Source organism: Hemiscyllium ocellatum, chromosome 25 (assembly GCF_020745735.1).
Source record: "Hemiscyllium ocellatum isolate sHemOce1 chromosome 25, sHemOce1.pat.X.cur, whole genome shotgun sequence".
Taxonomy (NCBI): Eukaryota; Metazoa; Chordata; class Chondrichthyes; order Orectolobiformes; family Hemiscylliidae; genus Hemiscyllium; species Hemiscyllium ocellatum.
Genome location: NC_083425.1, coordinates 15480792 through 15500595, shown reverse-complemented (window position 1 = coordinate 15500595; position 19804 = coordinate 15480792). Strand labels below are relative to the sequence as shown.

General features: G+C 39.9%; 1 protein-coding gene across 2 annotated transcripts in view; it reads left to right on the top strand.

Annotated features, from left to right (window-relative positions):
- The window catches only part of usp36 (ubiquitin specific peptidase 36), a 77744-nt gene that overhangs the window by 15885 nt on the left and 42055 nt on the right, over positions 1 to 19804 (top strand). For both annotated transcript variants that reach the window (XM_060844859.1, XM_060844860.1), the window contains exons 2-3: positions 6939 to 7200; positions 9946 to 10164. In XM_060844859.1, the coding sequence (XP_060700842.1) occupies positions 6948 to 7200; positions 9946 to 10164 (472 nt within the window). In that variant the 5' untranslated portion in view covers positions 6939 to 6947. The remainder of the gene's footprint in view (positions 1 to 6938; positions 7201 to 9945; positions 10165 to 19804) is intronic.

The window sequence follows — 19804 nt, the reverse complement described above, 5'->3', positions numbered from 1 at the left end:
CTCTAAAACCTAGATATTAAAGTTGTTTCTTTAGAATTCAGCAAGTAAGTTAGACAACTGTAAATTTCCTTTTCTTTGGAAGGATCAAATTGTCTTCCTTGTCAGTATCTATGATATGGTCTTGTGGTTTTGTCTGATACTTGAAAACAGCATGTGAATGAATTTCTCTCATTGACTGTATCTCCCTAACTTACGTTATCTTTTCAGTGGTCTAATTTGAAAGATACATTTTGGCATCTCAACCCAGTTGCTCATGGAACCTCATGCTTGTGAAGATCTGTTTAGATGCTCTAAACATTGATGCAAATTTTTTTAGTTCATGAGAAAATTATTGGCTTTCTTTTCCTTGGTTGATTTTTGAAGTATGATACATCTCTGTCATTTATTGCCTGTTAATCATTAATCTGACTTTGAGAATGTGTATGGGATATGAGCAGGTAAGGAAAGATTTAAGTTCTGAGTTTTGTGAAACAAGGTTCAGCTGAGCATGACTCAGATCAGCTAAGAACTTGCAGTTAACAATGGGGTGATGGAGGCAAAGGTAATAGGTTAACAAGGTGGAAAACATTCATTATGTCGAGCCAGAGCCATTTAACATTCATTAAGTAAGGACAGTTTAACAAGGCGAAAAGTTTCATTATTTGAAGCCAGTTACGGTTAAGAACATTCGTTATGTAACAGCAGACGGCTTAATCTTAACAATCAGCAACTGTCAATTGTAATGGTCACCCAATTAGTATGTATGTTGCATTATCTGAATGTCCCTCCCTTTAAAATGACTGTACAATTCGTGAAGAAACTGCTGTTCCAGAGAGAAGACAGAACTCATGTCCCTGCACACATGGGTGATCATTCTGTCTCCCTCCAGGGCCTGGAATAAATATGGATGTAAAACTGTGCTGCGTCTCTGAGCACTTTTCTTCGACTGAGGGGGGAAATGGGATGACAACTTGAACATTGCCTCCCTGTATCCTCTTGCTGTTTGTTTTTGATTTGCCAACATTTGAAACTGTCTAGCCTGTGAGATGACTGCTATTCTTAAAGAACTTCCGTGTTCTATGTAAAAAGCGAATAGCTTTAAAGGAATTTGATACTTATAAGTGCAATGCCATTTCAGTGAGCAATGTATCTGGGTTAGTTGAAGAATTGGTAGTAATGGCTTCTGAGAATGGACCTTGCAAAATTGAATTCAAAGCATTTTATTGAACAGAATTCTGCTGTGTAAGAAAGGATATTGTTTTTCTTGTACAGACTTGTTGATCCCAGAGGTGTTATGTCAGTGCAGGTTCAGAACTGTAGTGAGCTTCCACAGACAGCAATGTGATAAATGACTAGATCACCTGTTTCAGTAATGTTGATAGACATGCTGGCCTCTGACTCTTTGATCTATGCCTCCATATGCTTCAGAGGCCTGGCCAACCTGTAGCAGGCACCTCACAAATACCATACATGTTCCAGCTGTGGTGCCTTTGGCTGGTGAAAAAGGGTGACCCTTCATGGGTGTGCCAGTCACTCAAATTCAGCTCTGGTGGGCAGAACATATTCTGGTACAACTTGCACTGGATCTTTAAAACAATTGCACTATTCAGAATTTGGTTGTGGTAGGAGATTCCCAGGAAGCCATTGGAACTGCAAAAGGATTTTTTCCAGAATTCATAAAGAAGAGGTCATCCATCTCCAGTAACTCACGCGGACTCTTGACTTGTGACTAACCAAAATGAAGGTTCATTTGGGAAGCTACCTGATACCTCAAGAGAATTTGTATGCCAGCAGTGAAGTTGAAGTGTTAGAGAAACTATACAAAGATCCATGCAACTTGCCAAGATGACCCTCCAAGCACTATCTGTCCCACATACGGCAGGGCCTGCAAATCACACATTGAATGAGTCGGGCATCTCATAAACCGAATCGAAGCATGTCACCCTCGATCTTGGCCAAGAGGGGAAAATTATGCTATAAAGTCACTACAACATTAGTGAGAAATCAGCAAAATGAATTGTCCCACTCTTTTGATTATTGCAAGCGAAGTTCAAGGGCTCAGCCGTTCAGATTTTGAAAAAACACTTCTGAGTTGGGGATAGATTTTTCCAGAGCTGGGTGCAAAAGAGGTTAGAGTATGAAAGCTTGAATGGAGAGCGATACATGGGAGTGACCTTATCCCTGATAAACATGATGGGAGAAGCAAGAGCAGGTTGAGTTATAAAGTCTGGGTGATGTGCAGTTAACAGTTGAGGGAGATTTGAGGAGGACAAGAGGATGTTGACACTGACAGGTAGATCATTTATAATGCAAGTTGAAATCATTGAGCGTGAGCAGTCAATTCATAAATAAGTTGGTGTGGAGGGAGAATGTGGTGAAGATATTTTGGTAAGAGTATTTTAATGCTGATTGGAAGGGAGATGGAGAGGGATGGAACATGATGAGATACTGAAAGAAGGTGAAAGTGTGAGACGAGAAGTTGGTAATGCCAGAATGAGATCTGATGATAATTGCCACACAGCTACAGTGGCATTCTTCTTGAGTCAAGGGGTTAAAGATACAACTGGTTGGGGAGGCTTCAGTAACAGGTAAGGTATCATTCACCCACAACTAGGTTCTTGTAAATGCTGCAATGTTAGTGCAGTCATTAACAATAAGTTCATGAGTGCCAATGGCCTTGTTCTCCAGTGCTTGAGCATCCTGGGAGTATAGAGCAAGTATAGAGAGTTGGTAAGATGGGCTGGGTGGCTGCTGGTCTGAGTTAGACAGGAAGGAATTTAGTAAGGCTAACCACCAGAGGGAATACGGTGCAGAAAGATGTGGATTAGGCAATGTGAGGTTGTTGCTTGTAATGATTAATGTTTAATATATTCATGAATAGTAACTTTTTTGAACTCCACTGTTGGCTTAGTATGAAAATATACACTGCTTTGATTTACTGTACTAAGTGACAAGTTATGTTGCATGTAATTCAAGTCCATGATCTGTTTTATTTACTTGTGGTAAATTGCAGACTGCTGTTGCATCCTGTGCATACCACAGTTGAGAAATTATGTTCTACATATGTAACTTCTTTGTAGTCAGGTAATTTCTCAGACATTCTTCTTACTCAAGACCCTTCTATGTTTTGGAAATACCCTGAACCTTTTATTTAATAAATGATTGAAGTATTAAACTTGCTATTGTAAATATTGGAAGATTTTGAAAATGAGAAATTAATGAAGTTCAGGCAATGACAGTACTGTCAAGATGATTAATTTCCAACTTGATGTTACAACCTTTTAAATGTAAAAGCAAGAATTTCTTTATTCCTCCTCCAACCCTCCCTGACATGTCAGACTCTTATTAGTAGTCACCTGTTTGATATGGTTTGTCTTGAATCAAGTTATTAAAATTTGTCAACCATTCAATTGTCTTTGCCTCACTTTTTCGATTTGGAAATGATTGAACTATTTCCTCATAATCTTTTACTCTATTTGTAAGCACTGAGTACTCCTAAACTACATTCATCCAGTTTAAACCAAATGCTTAGCTGCTAAATATAAAGAATTTGAACTCTAAGGTCCTAGACTTGCTACCAATATGAAAATCCTTTTTTTTTTGCAGAAGTGTAAGGTCAATTTGGTCTGATGAACCAAGTCAGGTCTGATGAACTTGGTACATATTTAGTAAAGTGGTTACAATGCTAAACACCCTCTAGTCATCCTTTTAAGAATGGCTGCTAGCCCTGGTGACAGGTGTTGCATTAATGTGTTACAGCAAACATTAAGTTAACTTCTGCAAGGTGACACCTCACTTAGCCATGCTAATTTGTTTTCTCTTTAAGTACTTCTGTTCCACTTATTTCAATCCTTCTGTGGAAAGCCACAGAAGCAGTTAACAAATGTAATGTCTTGTGTGATTATTTTCTCCTTTTTAATACTCACCATTATTTGACTCCACCCCTCACCTTTTTAGTTAATATAGTAAAGAACAGCATACAATTTCTTGCTTTTTATCCTCAAAATATGTGTTTACTTGACATTGAAATTAACTTATCTCTTTTTCTACAACCTATACCATCGGGGAGAAGGTACAGAAGCCTGAACACGCACCAGCCCGTTTCAAAACAGTTTCTACCCTGCTGTTGTAAGAATACGGAATGGACTCTCAAACTCTTAGCATTTGCCTGTACCTGTGTTTTTGTTTTTGCCACTGTTTACCTATTATTTACTTATCTATGCTACTGAACTCTGTGATCTGCTGGATTGCTTGCAAGAAAAAGCTTTTCACTGTGCCTTAGTACACATGACAATAAATTCAATTCTTTTGGTATCCGATTGATGTCATAAGTCTCTATGATTTCTAAATTGCCGACAACATTTGTAAAATCTGGATTTGTGCAAACTGACCAGTCAGTCTTTTCATGCAGTCAGAATGAAATGGCTCAATCAATTGCAAATGTTAATATATTTCTATGTGGGATACATGTTCTCATTCTGATTTGTTTGTCTGGTGAAAAAAAAATCTGTACTACTGATTTATATTCATCATAATTGCTCTTTATTCCCATCTTCCAAAGAAACAATAGATCCATTATACTTTAAAATTAATTGTTGTAGCTAATTTGTGGTTAGTTTCTTAGTTAAAAGTAAATGGTGCTGAATCCTAAAGTAAAAATAGTATGAAAGTTTGTTGATTATTTGCTTTAAAAAAAGTCACCACAGTCCTACCAGACAAGAGAGCTGGTTTCTCATTAGATAGATAACTGGTGGTGGTTTAAACTGAGGGTCACCATGCCTCGAGAGAGGTCAGGTTGAGAAGGAGATTGCTTCATAAGACCATAGGAGCATACATTAGGCTATTCAGCCCATTGAGTCTCTGCCATTCTGTCATGGCTGATGAGTTGTCAGTCCCATGCTCCTGTTTTCTCTGGAACCTGTCTACCTCAGTGTTAAATATACTCAATGACCCAGCCTCCACACTTCTAGATTTTAGATCCCTTCTTTTAGATTACTTAGTGTGGAAGCAGGCCCTTCAGCCCAACAAGTCCACACCGACCTGCCGAAGCGCAATCCATCCAAACCCATTCCCCTACACCTAACGCTACAGGCAATTTAGCATGGCCAATTCACCTAACCTGCACACTTTTTTGGACTGTGGGAGGAAACCGGAGCACCCGGAGGAAACCCACACAGACACGGAGAGAATGTGCAAACTCCACACAGACAGTCGCCTGAGATGGGAATTGAACCTGGGTCTCTGGTGCTGTGAGGCAGCAGTGCTAACTAACCACTGTGCCACCGTGCCGTCTTCTGTGGCAATGAATTCCATAGATTCACCACTCTCTGGCTGAAGAGGTTTCTCCTTATTGCCGTTGTAAGAGATCTTCCCTTTACTCTAAGGCTATGCTCTCTGATTCTGGTCTCTCCTACCAATGGAAAAAACTTGCCAACATCCATGCTGTTCAGGCCATTCAGTATTCTGTAAGTTTTCATTAGATCTTTCTCCTCCCCCCGCCCTCCCACATCCTTCTAAACTCTGTTGATTATAGACCCATAGTCCTCAAACATTCTTTGTGTGTACCTCAACCATTGCAGGAATTGAACCCACACTTTTGGTGTCACTCTTATGATGTGAGTGCTTTAGAATAATTGAAAAAATCATGGAATTAAGTATACACAGTAATGTGTTTGACTAGATTTTGAATAATATTTGGTGTGCATGCTGAGGTAAAGACATTTTAAGTCCATTTTGTAAGTTTTGGGTTTAATAATGAAAAAATGATAGTTGTGAAATATGTTTTTTGTAACTTGCCTGGATTGAGCTAAATTATTCTGATGGTAAGGGGTGCCTGTGCCTAAATTTCCATGAATCACACTTAATCAAAAAAAGTTGTATGTTCAAGGTGACCTTAACAAATTGCTAACAGCTTCAGCAAAGAAGGTTCTTCTTGAGAAAATTGAATTTGAGCCTGCCAGCAAGGACTTGGTTCATGAAGAGAAGTCTCATTTTTTAAAAAATGTTTTGTACCTTTGCACTTTCTGCACTACTTGGTATCTTCTGGACAAAGATGTGCACATTAGATGGACTGGGCATTCTCAATTGCACTGTAGTGTCCAATGATGTGCAGTTAAACTGGGCTAACCATGGTAAATATGGAGTTGTTTAAGGTGGGGGCTAGGTTTGGGTGTGATGCTCTTAAGAGGGTTGGTGCAGACTTGATAGGCTGAATGGGGTCTCTCTGCACTGTAGGGATTCTATGATTCTACCTACAAAAAAAATTTGTTCAGCCATTAATGTTTAATGGGATTAGGGTATTGATCATTTTTCAACAGCAAAGCAGAGCACAGTGTAGAATGCAATAGCTTGTGTCTGTATACCAGATAAATGTGGACTGTCTGTTATTTATACTTTGTGAAAATTTGCTATCATTCTATTATTACTCTGGTCAAAAGGGAGTCTTATTGAGGAACTGTAGAGCAATCTGTTCAATTAAAGTTGATGCAGTATGCCAAAAAAACTTGAAAGGAGAGCTGTCTTTTCCATTTTGAGAAGATATTGAGAAATGTGTGACTACTGTTGTCACGAAGATTTAATAAAAGACAAATAGATTAAATTCTTCGCCCTAAATTGGTGCAAGTCGTTATGTCTCCTCCTGACTCCTGTCTGCTGCTCATCTTGGTTAATCTTTGCGTTTCAGCTGCCCTAATTCATAGGCTGGGAAGATATTGCAAAGATGGAGTGCAGTTTCAGTGAAAGATCCTTCTGGAGAAAAATGTTACTTGTTCTAGTTGAAATGAATATTAATCACCAAATTTTAAAAATTAACCTTGCCTCAGCTGAAATACCCTATGTGATAACTTTGGTTTAATGTGGCATTGCTTCAAAGGGAACAAGGTTAGTTCAACCTTGTATTGATTGGTTCATTATGCTGTTGGTGGAAGATAATTTAGCTCATTATATTTTCTGTATTACAGTTATGCACCATGCCGATAGTAGACAAGTTGAAAGAAGCCCTGAAGCCTGGACGAAAAGATTCTACTGATGAAGGTGACCTTAACAAATTGCTAACAGCTTCAGCAAAGAAGGTTCTTCTTGAGAAAATCGAATTTGAGCCTGCCAGCAAGGGCTTTTCCTGTCAACTAGAAACTCTGAAGAGTAAATATGTCATTTTGAATCCGAAAAACGAAGGTGCAGTTGGCCAGAAAAATGGTTGTTCCACCCCAACCAAAAAACAAGGTATGCATATCCAACTTCCTTTAATTGCATTTTATTATCAAGTACACCCCGTGGTTCAGTGGGAGGGGATGGGAGGTGTTACTCCAGCTTTGTTTTTCTGAAACTGGTGTGAACTGATGATTTTAACACTGACAAATATAACTTCATGTCACTTACAATCATTTTAATAGTGTTAATAAGGAAAGTCTCTGAGTAATGAAAAATTTGTATATAATAGCTAAATATTCCTTCTGTCTGTGGTTCTTTTTGTGATCCTTAGCTCTTGCTCATTGTATCCTCTTGTTTTGGTTTCACTGCATCAAACCTACTGCCTTTCTCTTAGTTTATCTGAAGGCTAGTCAGTGTCATATTCATTTGTTTGCTTTGTGTACACTAATTGCCTGCAACCTTCAATAGCAAGCTTGTCCTTTTGAAATTGGCGTTTTTATATTTCACAGTGTGTAGAACTCGAAATTAATTAATCTGTGTCCTTAAATCTAAATTTCCTGGCTGTATTTCTCAGTCTTGTACAAAGTTATCTGTAGTTTCACCTATTCCTTGCCTGAGCCCTTGGAAGTTCTAACTGGTAGATCCAGTGGTATGGAAGTATAGGAATGCTAAACCTTTCAGAATTTGCATCTGTGTTTTTGCTGTCCTTTACAGTCAGGTCCCAGCTGCTAATTTGTAATCCTGTATCCCCTGTTCACAAAATGTATAGCTGGCTCTCCTTTTGTGTTTCAAGTATCTTTTCAGTAATTTTTGCAAGTCAACTGCATTTGTGCTTAAATTTCCCAAATATTTCTGTGATATCATCAGCTTCCCGTTGTGCTGATATACATTTAGCTTTTATTTTCCACTGGACTCGCTCTTCTTCTGGCTATAATGTGAATCTCATTTTCAAACAAGCAACACATTCACCTTTTGTATGACTCCCAGTTGTTCACTATGGTGATATGTTGATACTGTATGAGTTTTGCATTGCTTGAATAACCACACTTCAGGCTTCAAGGGATAAGAACTTTGCCTTGTTAAATTCTACAGGCTGATTACAAGGGAAGAAGCACTGGTTCACTGCATTCCAGAACCAAGTTCTCTGATGCATTACATGCATGTTCAGATGTATCTGTGAAAAAATTCCAAACTGAGACAAACTTATGTAACTTCAGTTCCTAGCTTTACTATATAGCTTAAGTATATATACAACAGTACAAAAGTTCATATGTTGGTCCTCCATGTTAGCATTTGCTCTGGAAAATGTAAACAACCCATATTTATGCTCCATAATGATTTCAGAGAAGGATAGCTTTTTGTTTTGTTACCTATGACAGAGAGATTGGGTATTATAAAGTTAAGCATCATTTCTTGATATACTTCTTTAAGTTTAACTGATCAAAGTTTGTGAGAAGATTTGTAGCTTGGGTGGTCGTTGTTGTGGTTCTGTTTGCCGAGCTGGGAATTTTTGTTGTAAACGTTTCGTCCCCTTTCTAGGTGACATCCTCAGTGCTTGGGAGCCTCCTGTTAAGCGCTTCTGTGATGTTTCCTCCGGCATTTATAGTGGTTTGAATCTGCCGCTTCCGGTTGTCAGTTGCTGTCCGCTGCAGTGGCCGGTATGTAGGGTCTAGGTCGATGTGTCTGTTGATAGAATTTGTGGATGAGTGCCATGCCTCTAGGAATTCCCTGGCTGTTCTCTGTTTGGTTTGCCCTATAATAGTGGTGTTGTCCCAATCAAATTCATATTGTTTGTCATCTGAGTGTATGGCTACTAAGGACAGCTGGTCGTGTCATTTCATGGCTAGTTGGTGTTCATGGATGCGGGTTGTTAGCTGTCTTCCTGTTTGTCCTATGTAGTGTTTTGTGCAGTCCTTGCATGGGATTTTAGGCACTATTATAGGGCAAGCCAAACAGAGAACAGCCAGGGAATTCCTAGAGGCATGGCACTCATCCACAAATTCTATCAACAGACACATCGACCTAGACCCTATATACCGGCCACTGCAGCGGACAGCAACTGACGACCGGAAGCGGCAGATTCAAATCACTATAAATGCCGGAGGAATCAGCACAGAAGCGCTTCACAGGAGGCTCCCAAGCACTGAGGATGTCACCTAGAAAGGGGACGAAACGTTTGCAACAAAAACTCCCAGCTCGGCGAACAGAACCATGACAGTTTAACTGATATTTTTGAGGTCTGCTGAGATGCTAAGTTTCCACTTAAAACATGATTTCCAAGGGTGGGATGTGTCTGTATCTAAATATTCAGCACTGTCAACTGGCTAGTTCTTGTACAAGGAGTTTAGACATTGACTTTTGTTACAGTAAAGCTCTCCAATTAATATTTGGAGTTTATGTTTCAGGTCCAGTGACACTTAATGCACAAAAACCACCATTGTCCTAGCTACCATCAGTTCTGATGAAGAGTCAGTTGACGTGCAGCATTGGCTCTGATTTCTCTGCACAGATACTGCCAGACATGCTGAGCGATTGCAGCAATTTCTGTTTTTACTTTGATTTCCAGCATCTGCAGTTCTTTAGGTTTTTTATTACAGATTTAGAGTTGTTCTGTGATTGCAAATTAGGCTTTAGCTCAGTTTATAAAAACCTGCCTTGTTGGTTTTAGTTGATGTCAGCTTTCAGATCAGTACTTTTCAGTAGATGCGGAAGTAAAGATAATGTAATCACAAATAAGAAATTGGTCATATATGCAGTTGAATTTTCACCACTTTCCCTGACCTCAAGTACATTCTGCTTTTATTTGCTTGTTTTCAGTCTATGAAACCAGCAGCATTTCAAATGATGGGATTCCAGCCCCTCAGAAATTACTGTTTCCAATGGAGAAGTTGTCCATGAAATGGGTCCGTGTGTGCAGAGTTGGTGCTGGACTCCACAACCTGGGAAATACATGTTTCTTGAACTCCACTATACAGTGCTTGACTTACACACCGCCACTGGCCAATTACCTCCTCTCAAAAGAGCACAGCAAGACATGTAAGTTCTACACTATCTGAGTTCTTTGATTGCAAGATTCTAATACTCATTTTTATACTTGAAAGCTGATCTTGCTCAAGATTTTTGTTGCATAAGCTCAGCAGTGTTTCAGTTATGTTTGTTGCTCATCTTGTTTGTGCTGAGCGTATTCATCTCAGAAAGTGAGGATTGCAGATGCTGGAGATCAGAGTCAAGTGTGTGGTGCTGGAAAAGCACTGCAGGTCAGGAGAATCGATGTTTTGGGCATAAGGCCTTCATCAGGAATGAGGCTTGGGGGCTGGGGAGGGTTGAGAGATAAATGGGAGGGGATTGGCCTGGGGATTGGGGGTGGGGGGGGGGGAAGGGGAGGGTAGCTGAGAGTGCAATAGATAGATGGAGGTGGGGGTAATGGTGATTACATCAGAGAGGAGGGTGGAGCGGATAGGTGGGAAGGAAATGGACAAGTCATGAGGGTGGTGCCAAGTTAAAAGGTTGGATCTGGGATAAGGTGGGGGCGAAACGAGGAAACTGGTGAAGTCCACGTTGATCCCATGTGGTTGGAGGGTCTCAAAGCAGATGAGGTGTTCCTCCTCTAGGCGTCGGGTGGTTGGGGTTTGGTGATAAGAGGCTCAGCACCTGCATGTCCTTGGTACAGTGGGAGGAGGAGCTCAGGTGTTTGGCCACAGGGCAGTGGGATTGCTTTGTCCCAGAGATGTTCTGAGGTTGAACATTCATGTTGAGTACAAACCTGAAATGAAAGTAAAAAAGTCAAATCTGCTAACAGCTTGTAGAAATTTAGGAAGTATATTTTGTGAATTGACGTAGTTGGTACTGATGTTGTTGCTGCTGACATAGTTGTTCCTGACCTGAGGCAAGAAAGATTTAACTAGATTTGGAATGTTTGGGCTTGATGTGTGAGAGTAGGACTGGTAGGAGGTCGATGGAAAGATGCTGAGTTTGATTCCTTTAAGGAAAGAGGAAAGCTGCCAGAAAATCTGGCGATGTTTTGTACTGACCAGCCAGCACAGCAAGGTTTGAAGCAGGTCAGTCATCTGCCCTGTCAGCTGTAGCTTGTATCATTGCCATGGGAGACCTAAAGGAGATTGAAATAACATCCATAAATTAATTATGAAGTATTCTACTTCACAGCAGCTGATTGAAGACCAAGTGCAAGCTCTGCGTTTTTCCAAATTAATTTGGGTACATGGAAATTGACCTTATTGAGATGGATGTTGATCGCATTGTTTCTCTCAACTTAATCCATGCGAGAATAACGGCAAAATTGAACTTGAAAAGAAAAGAGAAATTTTTGGCTAATGATTGGCTAATTCTCATTTTTAATGGTTTTCAGTAGATTGCATATTTTAGCTGATTTGTTTTCACTTTAATATTATCAAACCCATCAATTTTCATTTTCTCAATATTTTTGTGGGTTATATATGTAATGTAGACTATTGTATTTAATTATGAAATCATTTTCTCTTTTAAAATGTGCAGTGTTGCTGTTAGTAACTGGAGGGCAGGTAATGACGTAAGTTGGAGCAGAGAATAGACATTTTTGTTTTTCACGCAGGTTAATATTTCACTTTATGCTGACAAACTGCTTTTGTGTTTTGAATTGACTTTGACCAATAAGATTATTAGGGGCCAGCTCAGTTGATTGGATGGACAGTTTGCAATGTACAGTAATGGCAACAGCATAAGCTCCAATTCCCACACTGGTTGAGGTAATAATGAAAGTTCCAACTTCTCAACCTCTCCCCTGGCCTGAGGTGTTGTGGCTCTTAGGTTAAATCACAACCGTCTCTCTAATAAGGGAGCAGTCCCATGTTTCAGTTGGACCGTGTCGACTTTACATTCACCTTCCACTCCCAATGTCACTGCATCCTTCAAGGTTACAGTTAGTAGTAGTTTGAAGGTGATGAGCTCAGTGGACTATGCAGTAAACCTTCATCACATTACTGTGAACCGGATGTGTTGAATCAATGATCTCATGATGATCTTTCTGTTGGGCCCTTCTAATTTTGGCAAAGTGGGCCTAGCTCCTTGTGGTTGCTGATCCCATTGCAAAACAAGAAATAAATTTGTAATCTCAAGCATAATCTAATCCAATGTCAGTCAGCTGTATTTAAACAAATATGGTTACATTTGAGACCCATTTCCAAGTTGTTGAGACACAGCGCCTTAATCCAGGTGTGTTCTTGTCTTGCGTGTTCTGCTTCCTGAGTGTAACTCGTCTACCTTAATCAAAAATTATCAGAATTTGTACTTTGGTAAAATTTGAGTTTTCATTCACAGGCAAGCCTATTCATTACTAAGTTCACAATTAGATCAAGGTACAGCTCTGCTTTATTCATGTGTGCTTTGGCCTAAAATATCAGGTGCACATTGTGATATCACAAACAGTAGTACAAATGTGGGAAAGGCTGGACTCTTTTGCTTTCTTATGCAGTATGGATGAGCTGTAACTAAGTTTAAACTAGTTAGTTCCACTTTTTTATGATTACACCACTTTGTGTTTATTAAAAATAAATAGGTCATTGTAAATGTTTTCATTCATTCAAATTTGTGATCTGGAAAGTAGGGATATGGAGAAAATTACCACCGCCAACCTTCCTGCAGCTTGGAGGTTGTGTGACCTTGGTGTATGAGACTGAAGTGGATTCATTAAGTAGCAGCACATTCTGCTATGTTCAGCACTAGAAACTGGCACGGTTCTGTACTGGGATGTTAGTCTGAAATGTAGCAAAAGCAGGTTGATACTGCATGCAGAACTTGTCCTGAGGCTGTACATGCATTTGGCAACCAACAGTGGATCTATATAAAAAGAAACTAGCGACAGTGTTGACTTTGTTATCTTCTTCTCTGACTGTACAGCTTGCAAACTGTCCATTTCCCAGTGCTCTAATTCAAAAATAAGGCCTATTAGAAGACAGATGGAACACACAAAAAAGGAGTACATTGAGCAAAGATTGCATTGGAAGTTCTTTGCCGGCTTAATGGATTATTTGTTGATTTAGGAAGAGAGTGAAGACAAAGTAAAACTTCTTACACTATACTGACTGGTCCGTGTAAATGCTGTTTTGTCTACTATACTTCATCTTGGAGAGCTGTTCAACACTGGGGAAGTAGCAATGCAGTATAGATTAACATAATGAATATGTTAATAAACATTTTGACACTTTTTAATCATGAGAGAACTTGGGCAGTGAGTGGGTGGAGTGCGTGGATTGATGGAGGAGAGAGAGAGAGAAAAGGGTGGGAAAGCAGGGAAGGAGAAAAGCTGGTCATGGGGACCATGAATCTGTGAAACTGGGTTGGCTGTGCTGAAAGCAGCCCATGTCACAACAGAACATGGCATGTAGAGGTTGGTAAAAAACCATGAAATGAGGTTTTCAGACTCTATATTGGACTCTGTAATGAGTCTCAGATGCCGTAGGGTCTCCAAGTGGAAAATGAGATGCCTTTAGTCCCGTTTGTGCTGAGCCTTTCTGGAGCACTGCAGCAGACCTGAGATAGAACTGCTGGTGTGTTGTGGTAAACAGGGTAATGAAGAAACCATCTGGTACACTTGCCTTTATTGGTCATTGCATTGTGTGTAGGATTTGGGAGGTCATGTTGCTGGTGTACAGGACATTGGTTAGGCCACTTTTCGAATACTGCGTTCACTTCTAACCTTCCTCCTGTAGGAAATGTGTTGTGAAAAACTTGAAAGGATTCAGAAAAGATGTACAAAGATGTTGCCAGGGTTGGAGAGGCTGAATAGGCTGGGGCTAATTTTCCCTGGAGCTTCAGAGGCTAAGGGGTGACCTTTATAGAGGTTTTAAAAAATCATAAGGGGCATGCATAGAGTGAATAGTCAAGGTCTTTTCCTAGGGTAGAGGAGTCCAAAACAAGAGGGCATAGGTGAGGGGCAAGATGTAAAAGGGACCTAGGAGCAACTTTTTCACACAGAAGGTGGTGCATGTATGGAATGAACTGCCAGAGGAAATGGTGAAGGCTGGTATAATTACAATATTTAAGAGGCATCAGAATGGATATATGAATGAAGAGGGTTTAGAGAGATGTGGGCTAAATGCTAGCAAATGATAGATTAATTTAGGATATCTGGTCAGCACGGATGAGTAAGAATAAAGGATCTGTTTCTGTGCTGCACATCCGCCTCAAAGTCACAGGCACCTGGAAGCTCAGGATCTTTTGATGGAACGTAATGGAAAATGTCTCCGGATTGGGTGCTTGACAATGTACTATTTGTAATTGTAATAAGTGACCTAGATTAAAAACACAAAAATCCCTGCCTTCCCCTTCATTTTTTGTTCATGCATCATTGCCCTTTGTTGAGAAGAGCACTGTTTGTCACTGGCCACTCTGGTGTTTCCTTTCTTCTGGGTGATGGAATACAATTAAAGATTTATGCACTTGTTCACTGTATCCAACACCTGCACGCACTTTGGCACGGGTGCTGGGGAAAAATAAGCACTACCGCTGTTAGGAAGTAGTGTGGGGGAAAATGGAAATAAAACACACAAATGTCAGAGGTTCTGTCCACTCTGAGAGCTGGCTCTGAGGGAGCTGGATCGTCATTTTTGTGTTAAAGAGGGGGAACTGACCTCTGACCTGCCTGGACCACACAATGCGTTAAACAAAAGAGAAAAATAAATAAACAGAAAGTGGTCAGATTAGCAGCTGCTTCCAAGTTATGGGGTGTAGAGGAGACAGACACAATACAATAAATTGGAGGAAACAAACACAACCCCTATGCACGCTGACTTACATCGCTGTCAGTGTGGTTCTGTTATTTAAAAACTTTTGATTTTGTTTTCAAATTCCATTATAACCCACTTGCTGAAAACTTTCTGCCTCAAAATTGTGACAAATTAAGTTCACTCTGGGGAAACTGAGATTGTCCATTTTGAACCTGAAATGACATTCTTATTTTCTTTCATAAAAAAGGACGAGGAGCTGTGCAGCAGCAAATGGTTTCAGGTATTTCTGTATACAAATCACTAAAAGTTAAAACACAGTAATGAAAATAATTGTTAGGGCAAGTGAAATGTAGCTTTAATACTATAGAAAAGTTTTATACTTCAGTTGTACAAAACCTTACTTAGACTTCAGTTTTGGGCACCACGTTTCAAGCAAGGTATATTGACGTTGGACAGTGTGCCATATCAATTCACGAGATTAAATCTATGTCGAAAGGTGTTAAATTGTGAATATGGCGTCTTTAAGTTTCATCGAGTTATATAGCTCGGAAACAGACCCTTCGGTCCAACCAGTCCACATGACTGTAATCCCAAACTATCTGACTGTATTGGCCCATATCCCTCCAAACGTTTCTTAGTTATGTACTTATCGAAATACCTCTTAAATATTGTAACTGTATCTGCATCCACCACTTGGTGGGTGGTGGGGGGGAGGTTTAAAAAGTTGCATCTCGTGTCTTTTTAAAGTCTTTTGCCTCTCTCACCTTAAAAATATTCCCCTGAGTCTTTGAAGTCCCTCACCCTAAGGAAAATACACTAAACGTTCACCTGCTTGTTAGCTGCCCACAACACTCTTACCATATATGCATATTAAAATTGCATCAACTTAATTTTCAAAACTCTATGGTGCTTGTCTCTGGGATTTGTCTTCCTGTTATAGATCTCCCCTGGGTCGTCTTTTGCTGCAAAGCTGTTTCATATGAAAAGGTACCTTTGTTAGAGAGTGTTTTGCTAGCAGATACTCTGATGATGGCTGTTGGCTGATCTCTGTCTGGCTAACTCTCCAAAATGTCTGCTGCTTTTATATGCCAAACATCAGATTGTCTCATTGATCCGATGTTGTCCAAACAGTAAAGTTGAAATTCGATTTGGGTTTTAATATCTTGGGGCATAATTTAAACTGATTAAATTCGAGCTATTGTGAACATGGTAGCCAAATGTTACATATTTAAGTTTCCAGTATAGTCCGAGACTGCTGGTCAGTCAGATGACAGGTGCATGCAAATTCTCACTGCCACAACTTTCACTCTCTCTCTTTTAAACATACAGTACATGCCTTTAACTTCATAACAAAGGGGAACAGGTGCTTTCTCTTGACCCTGTCTGTGCCACTCTTTATCCTGTATACCTCAATCAGCCCCTCTGCTCTTAGCAACTGGGCAGCATGGTGGCTCAATGGTTAGCACTGCTGCCTCACAGCACCAGGGTCCCAGGCTCGATTCCAGCCTCCAGTGTCTGTATGGAATTTGCACATTCTCCCTGTGTCTGTGTGGGTTTCCTCCCACAGTCCAAAGATGTTGAGGTCAGGTGAGTTGGCCATACTAAATTGCCAATAGTGTTAGATGCATTAGTCAGAGGGAATGGGTCTGGGTGGGTTACTCTTCGGAGGGTCCATGTAGATTTGTTGGGCCGAAGGGCCTGTTTCCACACTGTAAGAAATCTAATCGAAAAATGTAATCAAAACACAACCTGAGTCGTATTTTGAATCAGAGTTAAAATGGTATGGTATACAGTGGAGGACATTATGGACATGAATACCATGTTCTGATCAGACCTTGAATGATGTTCCATTTTTGGTTGCCATTGATAATTGTGTCTGGGAGGATGTTTGTTTACTTGTTTCTTCATACTTTTAAAAATCTTTTTGATTGATGCTTGCATTAAATCTTGGTAATGTAGGAATAGGATTTTTAAAATTATCAATGCCAGAGTTTAAATGTGAAATCTCTCTTTTATACAGAGTCATAGTCATAGAGATGTATAGCATGGAAACAGACCCTTCAGTCCAATCCGTCCATGCCGACCAGATATCCCAACCCAATCTAGTCCCACCTGCCAGCACCCGGCCCATATCCCTCCAAACCTTTCCTATTCATACACCCATCTAAATGCCTTTTAAATGTTGCAATTGTACCAGCCTCCACCGCTTCCTCTGGCAGCTCATTCCATACAAGTACTACCCTCTGTGTGAAAAAGTTGCTCCTTAGGTCTCTTTTATATCTTTTCCCCCCTCACCCTAAACCTGTGCCCTCTAGTTCTGTATTCCCCGACTCCAGGGAAAAGACTTTGTCTATTTATCCTATCCATGGCCGTCATGATTTTGTAAACCTCTATAAGGTCACCCCTCAGCCTCTGACGCTCCAGGGAAAACTGCTTCAGCCTCTCTATATAGCTCAAATCCTCCAATCCTGGCGACATCCCTGTAAATATTTTCTGAGCCCTTTAAGTTTCAACATCCTTCCGATAGGAAGGAGACCAGAGTTGCACGCAATATTCCACCAGTGGCCTAACCAATGTTCTGTACAGCCGCAACATGACCTCCCAATTCCTGTACTCAATACTCTGACCAATAAAAGAAAGCATACCAAATGCCGCCTTCACCATCTTATCTACCTGCGACTCTACTTTCAAGGAGCTATGCACCTGCACTCCAAGGTCTCTTTGTTCAGCAACACTCCCTTGGACCTTACCATTAAGTGTATTAGTCCTGCTAAAATTTGCTTTCCCACATGTTGATGTAATTTCAGAACATCAAAGTAGCAAGACAGTTCAATTCAGTTTTAAGTTTTGTTCTTAGAAATATGATTTATCCAAAAATAATTGTTCTCTTCTGCCGCAGTGAACTAAGCTAATTGTGCTGTATTTCATTTTTGACTACATATTAATCACTTATCATGGATGTATTCTGAGGACTTTAGGGTCAAAGCCTAAAGCAAGTTCTTGAGCTTTTTTGAGCTCATCACATTGAGAGAGATTGCTCCTTGGGAATTGGACATTTTTAATCATTATGTTGGCTCTGAGTTGTGCTGATGGTGAGAGTTCTTGAAGCACAAGCTTTGCACGGCTGTTTGCTGACCTTGAGTAAACTTGACAAGCTTCCTAAGGCTGGCACTAGGGAGCACCCATGTGGGGCCTGCTGGTGGGCCAATTTGATAAAGCCAAATCTTGTTTAAGACACCTGTCACTCCCACGTTGGGTTAAACACCAGTCGATTATTCTGAGCTTTTTCTGAATAAAATACTCCAACTTCTAAAGAGCAACCCACCATGCTAGTGTACTTTTTAAACCTGCTTTCCACACTTCATTTTATGTTTGAACAGTAAGACTCACTTCAAATTCCTCAAACCCATTTCATCTTGGACCTTTTTTGTCTGTTGACTCTCTTTCCATCAATTAGACTGAATTTAATAAAAACTGAAAGAACTGTGTTGAAACTCGCACAACACCAGGTTATAGTCCAAGAGGTTTATTTGGAAGCACCAGTTTTCGGAGCGCTGCTCCTTCATCAGGTGGTTGTGGAGTACAAGATCATAAGACACAGAATTTATTGCAAAAGCTTACAGTGTGATGTAACTGAAATTAAATATTGAGAAAGACCTGGATTGTTTGTTAAGTCTCTCATCTTTCAGAATGACCATATTGGTTTCAGTTCTTTAATATGTAAATCTCAAAACTCCTTTTAAAGTCACATTCTCAAGTGAACTTTTAACAGTCGAAAGAACCCTGGATGCTGTAAATCAGAAACTGCTGGTAAAGCTCAGCAGGTGTGGCAGCATCTGTACTGCCAGACCAAACTTAAACTCTGGCTTCAACAGTAAAGGATTGCAATCCTTTCTTCCTGAAGTGTATATTGCCGCTCAGGAAAAGTGTCAGTGACTGGCTGTTGATGATGACTTTACTTTTCCATCATTTTGTTAATGCAACATAGCTGATGTTTGCATGTGTGACATGAATCAAATTATAGCACAGTTATAATGCACGAGTAAATTATTTGGCCTGTCACATCAGTGATGATTATCTGAAAGTACGTTTCCCATGTCCCACTCCCCTGCCTTTTCTCTGCATCCTTGCAAATTATTTTGTTTCAGATATTTATCCAATTCTCTTTCGGATGCCTTTATCGAATCTATCTCCACCACACACTCGACTTTCAGAATTTCGATCATTTCACTGAATGGGTCAAAAACCTTGCAACTTCTATTCCCTTCTGTCAGTATGAGCAGTTGCTATCAATCTACTCCGTCCAAATCCTCTCATAATTTTGAAATTCTATATAAAATCTCTTAAGGGAAAAAAGTTCACCTTTCTCCAGTTTGTCCACAGATTTAAGTTCTTCTCTTGGAAGCATTCTTGTGAATTCCTTTTGCACCCTCTGTAATCTTTGATTTCTAATCCTTTAATGTTGGATAAATTAGGATTTCTTTAAGCTTATAGCACAGGTGGTTGTTGTGGTTTTTTGGTGTAGACTTGAAACACTGATGATATGATTCTAATTTCTTCTCCCAAATTTCTTTGAAAACTGATGAGAATTCTGCAACTCTATTGTGTTGAAATCTGTGCTGAGCACTTATCATTGCAGTTTTGTCTTTTCCAAATCTTGTTCCCACTTTCAAAATAGCTGAACTGTGTCCTTCCCTTAGTCCCTTCCTATAAAGCAACTGAAACGCTCAGTGTTTTAAGTCATCTTTTGAGCTCAAAATCTTACAGCATTTTCTTCACTGATCGACAATGGACAGTGAACAATTACTGCAACCAGGCCAAAACGTACCACGGAAGATGGTGTTTTCACCAGACCCATCCCCATTGACCTACACTTGTTGACCGCAATTTCCCAAAATGTCTAATTTGAAATCTTCGTGATCATCCTCAAAAAAGTTTAATAAACAAACAAATAT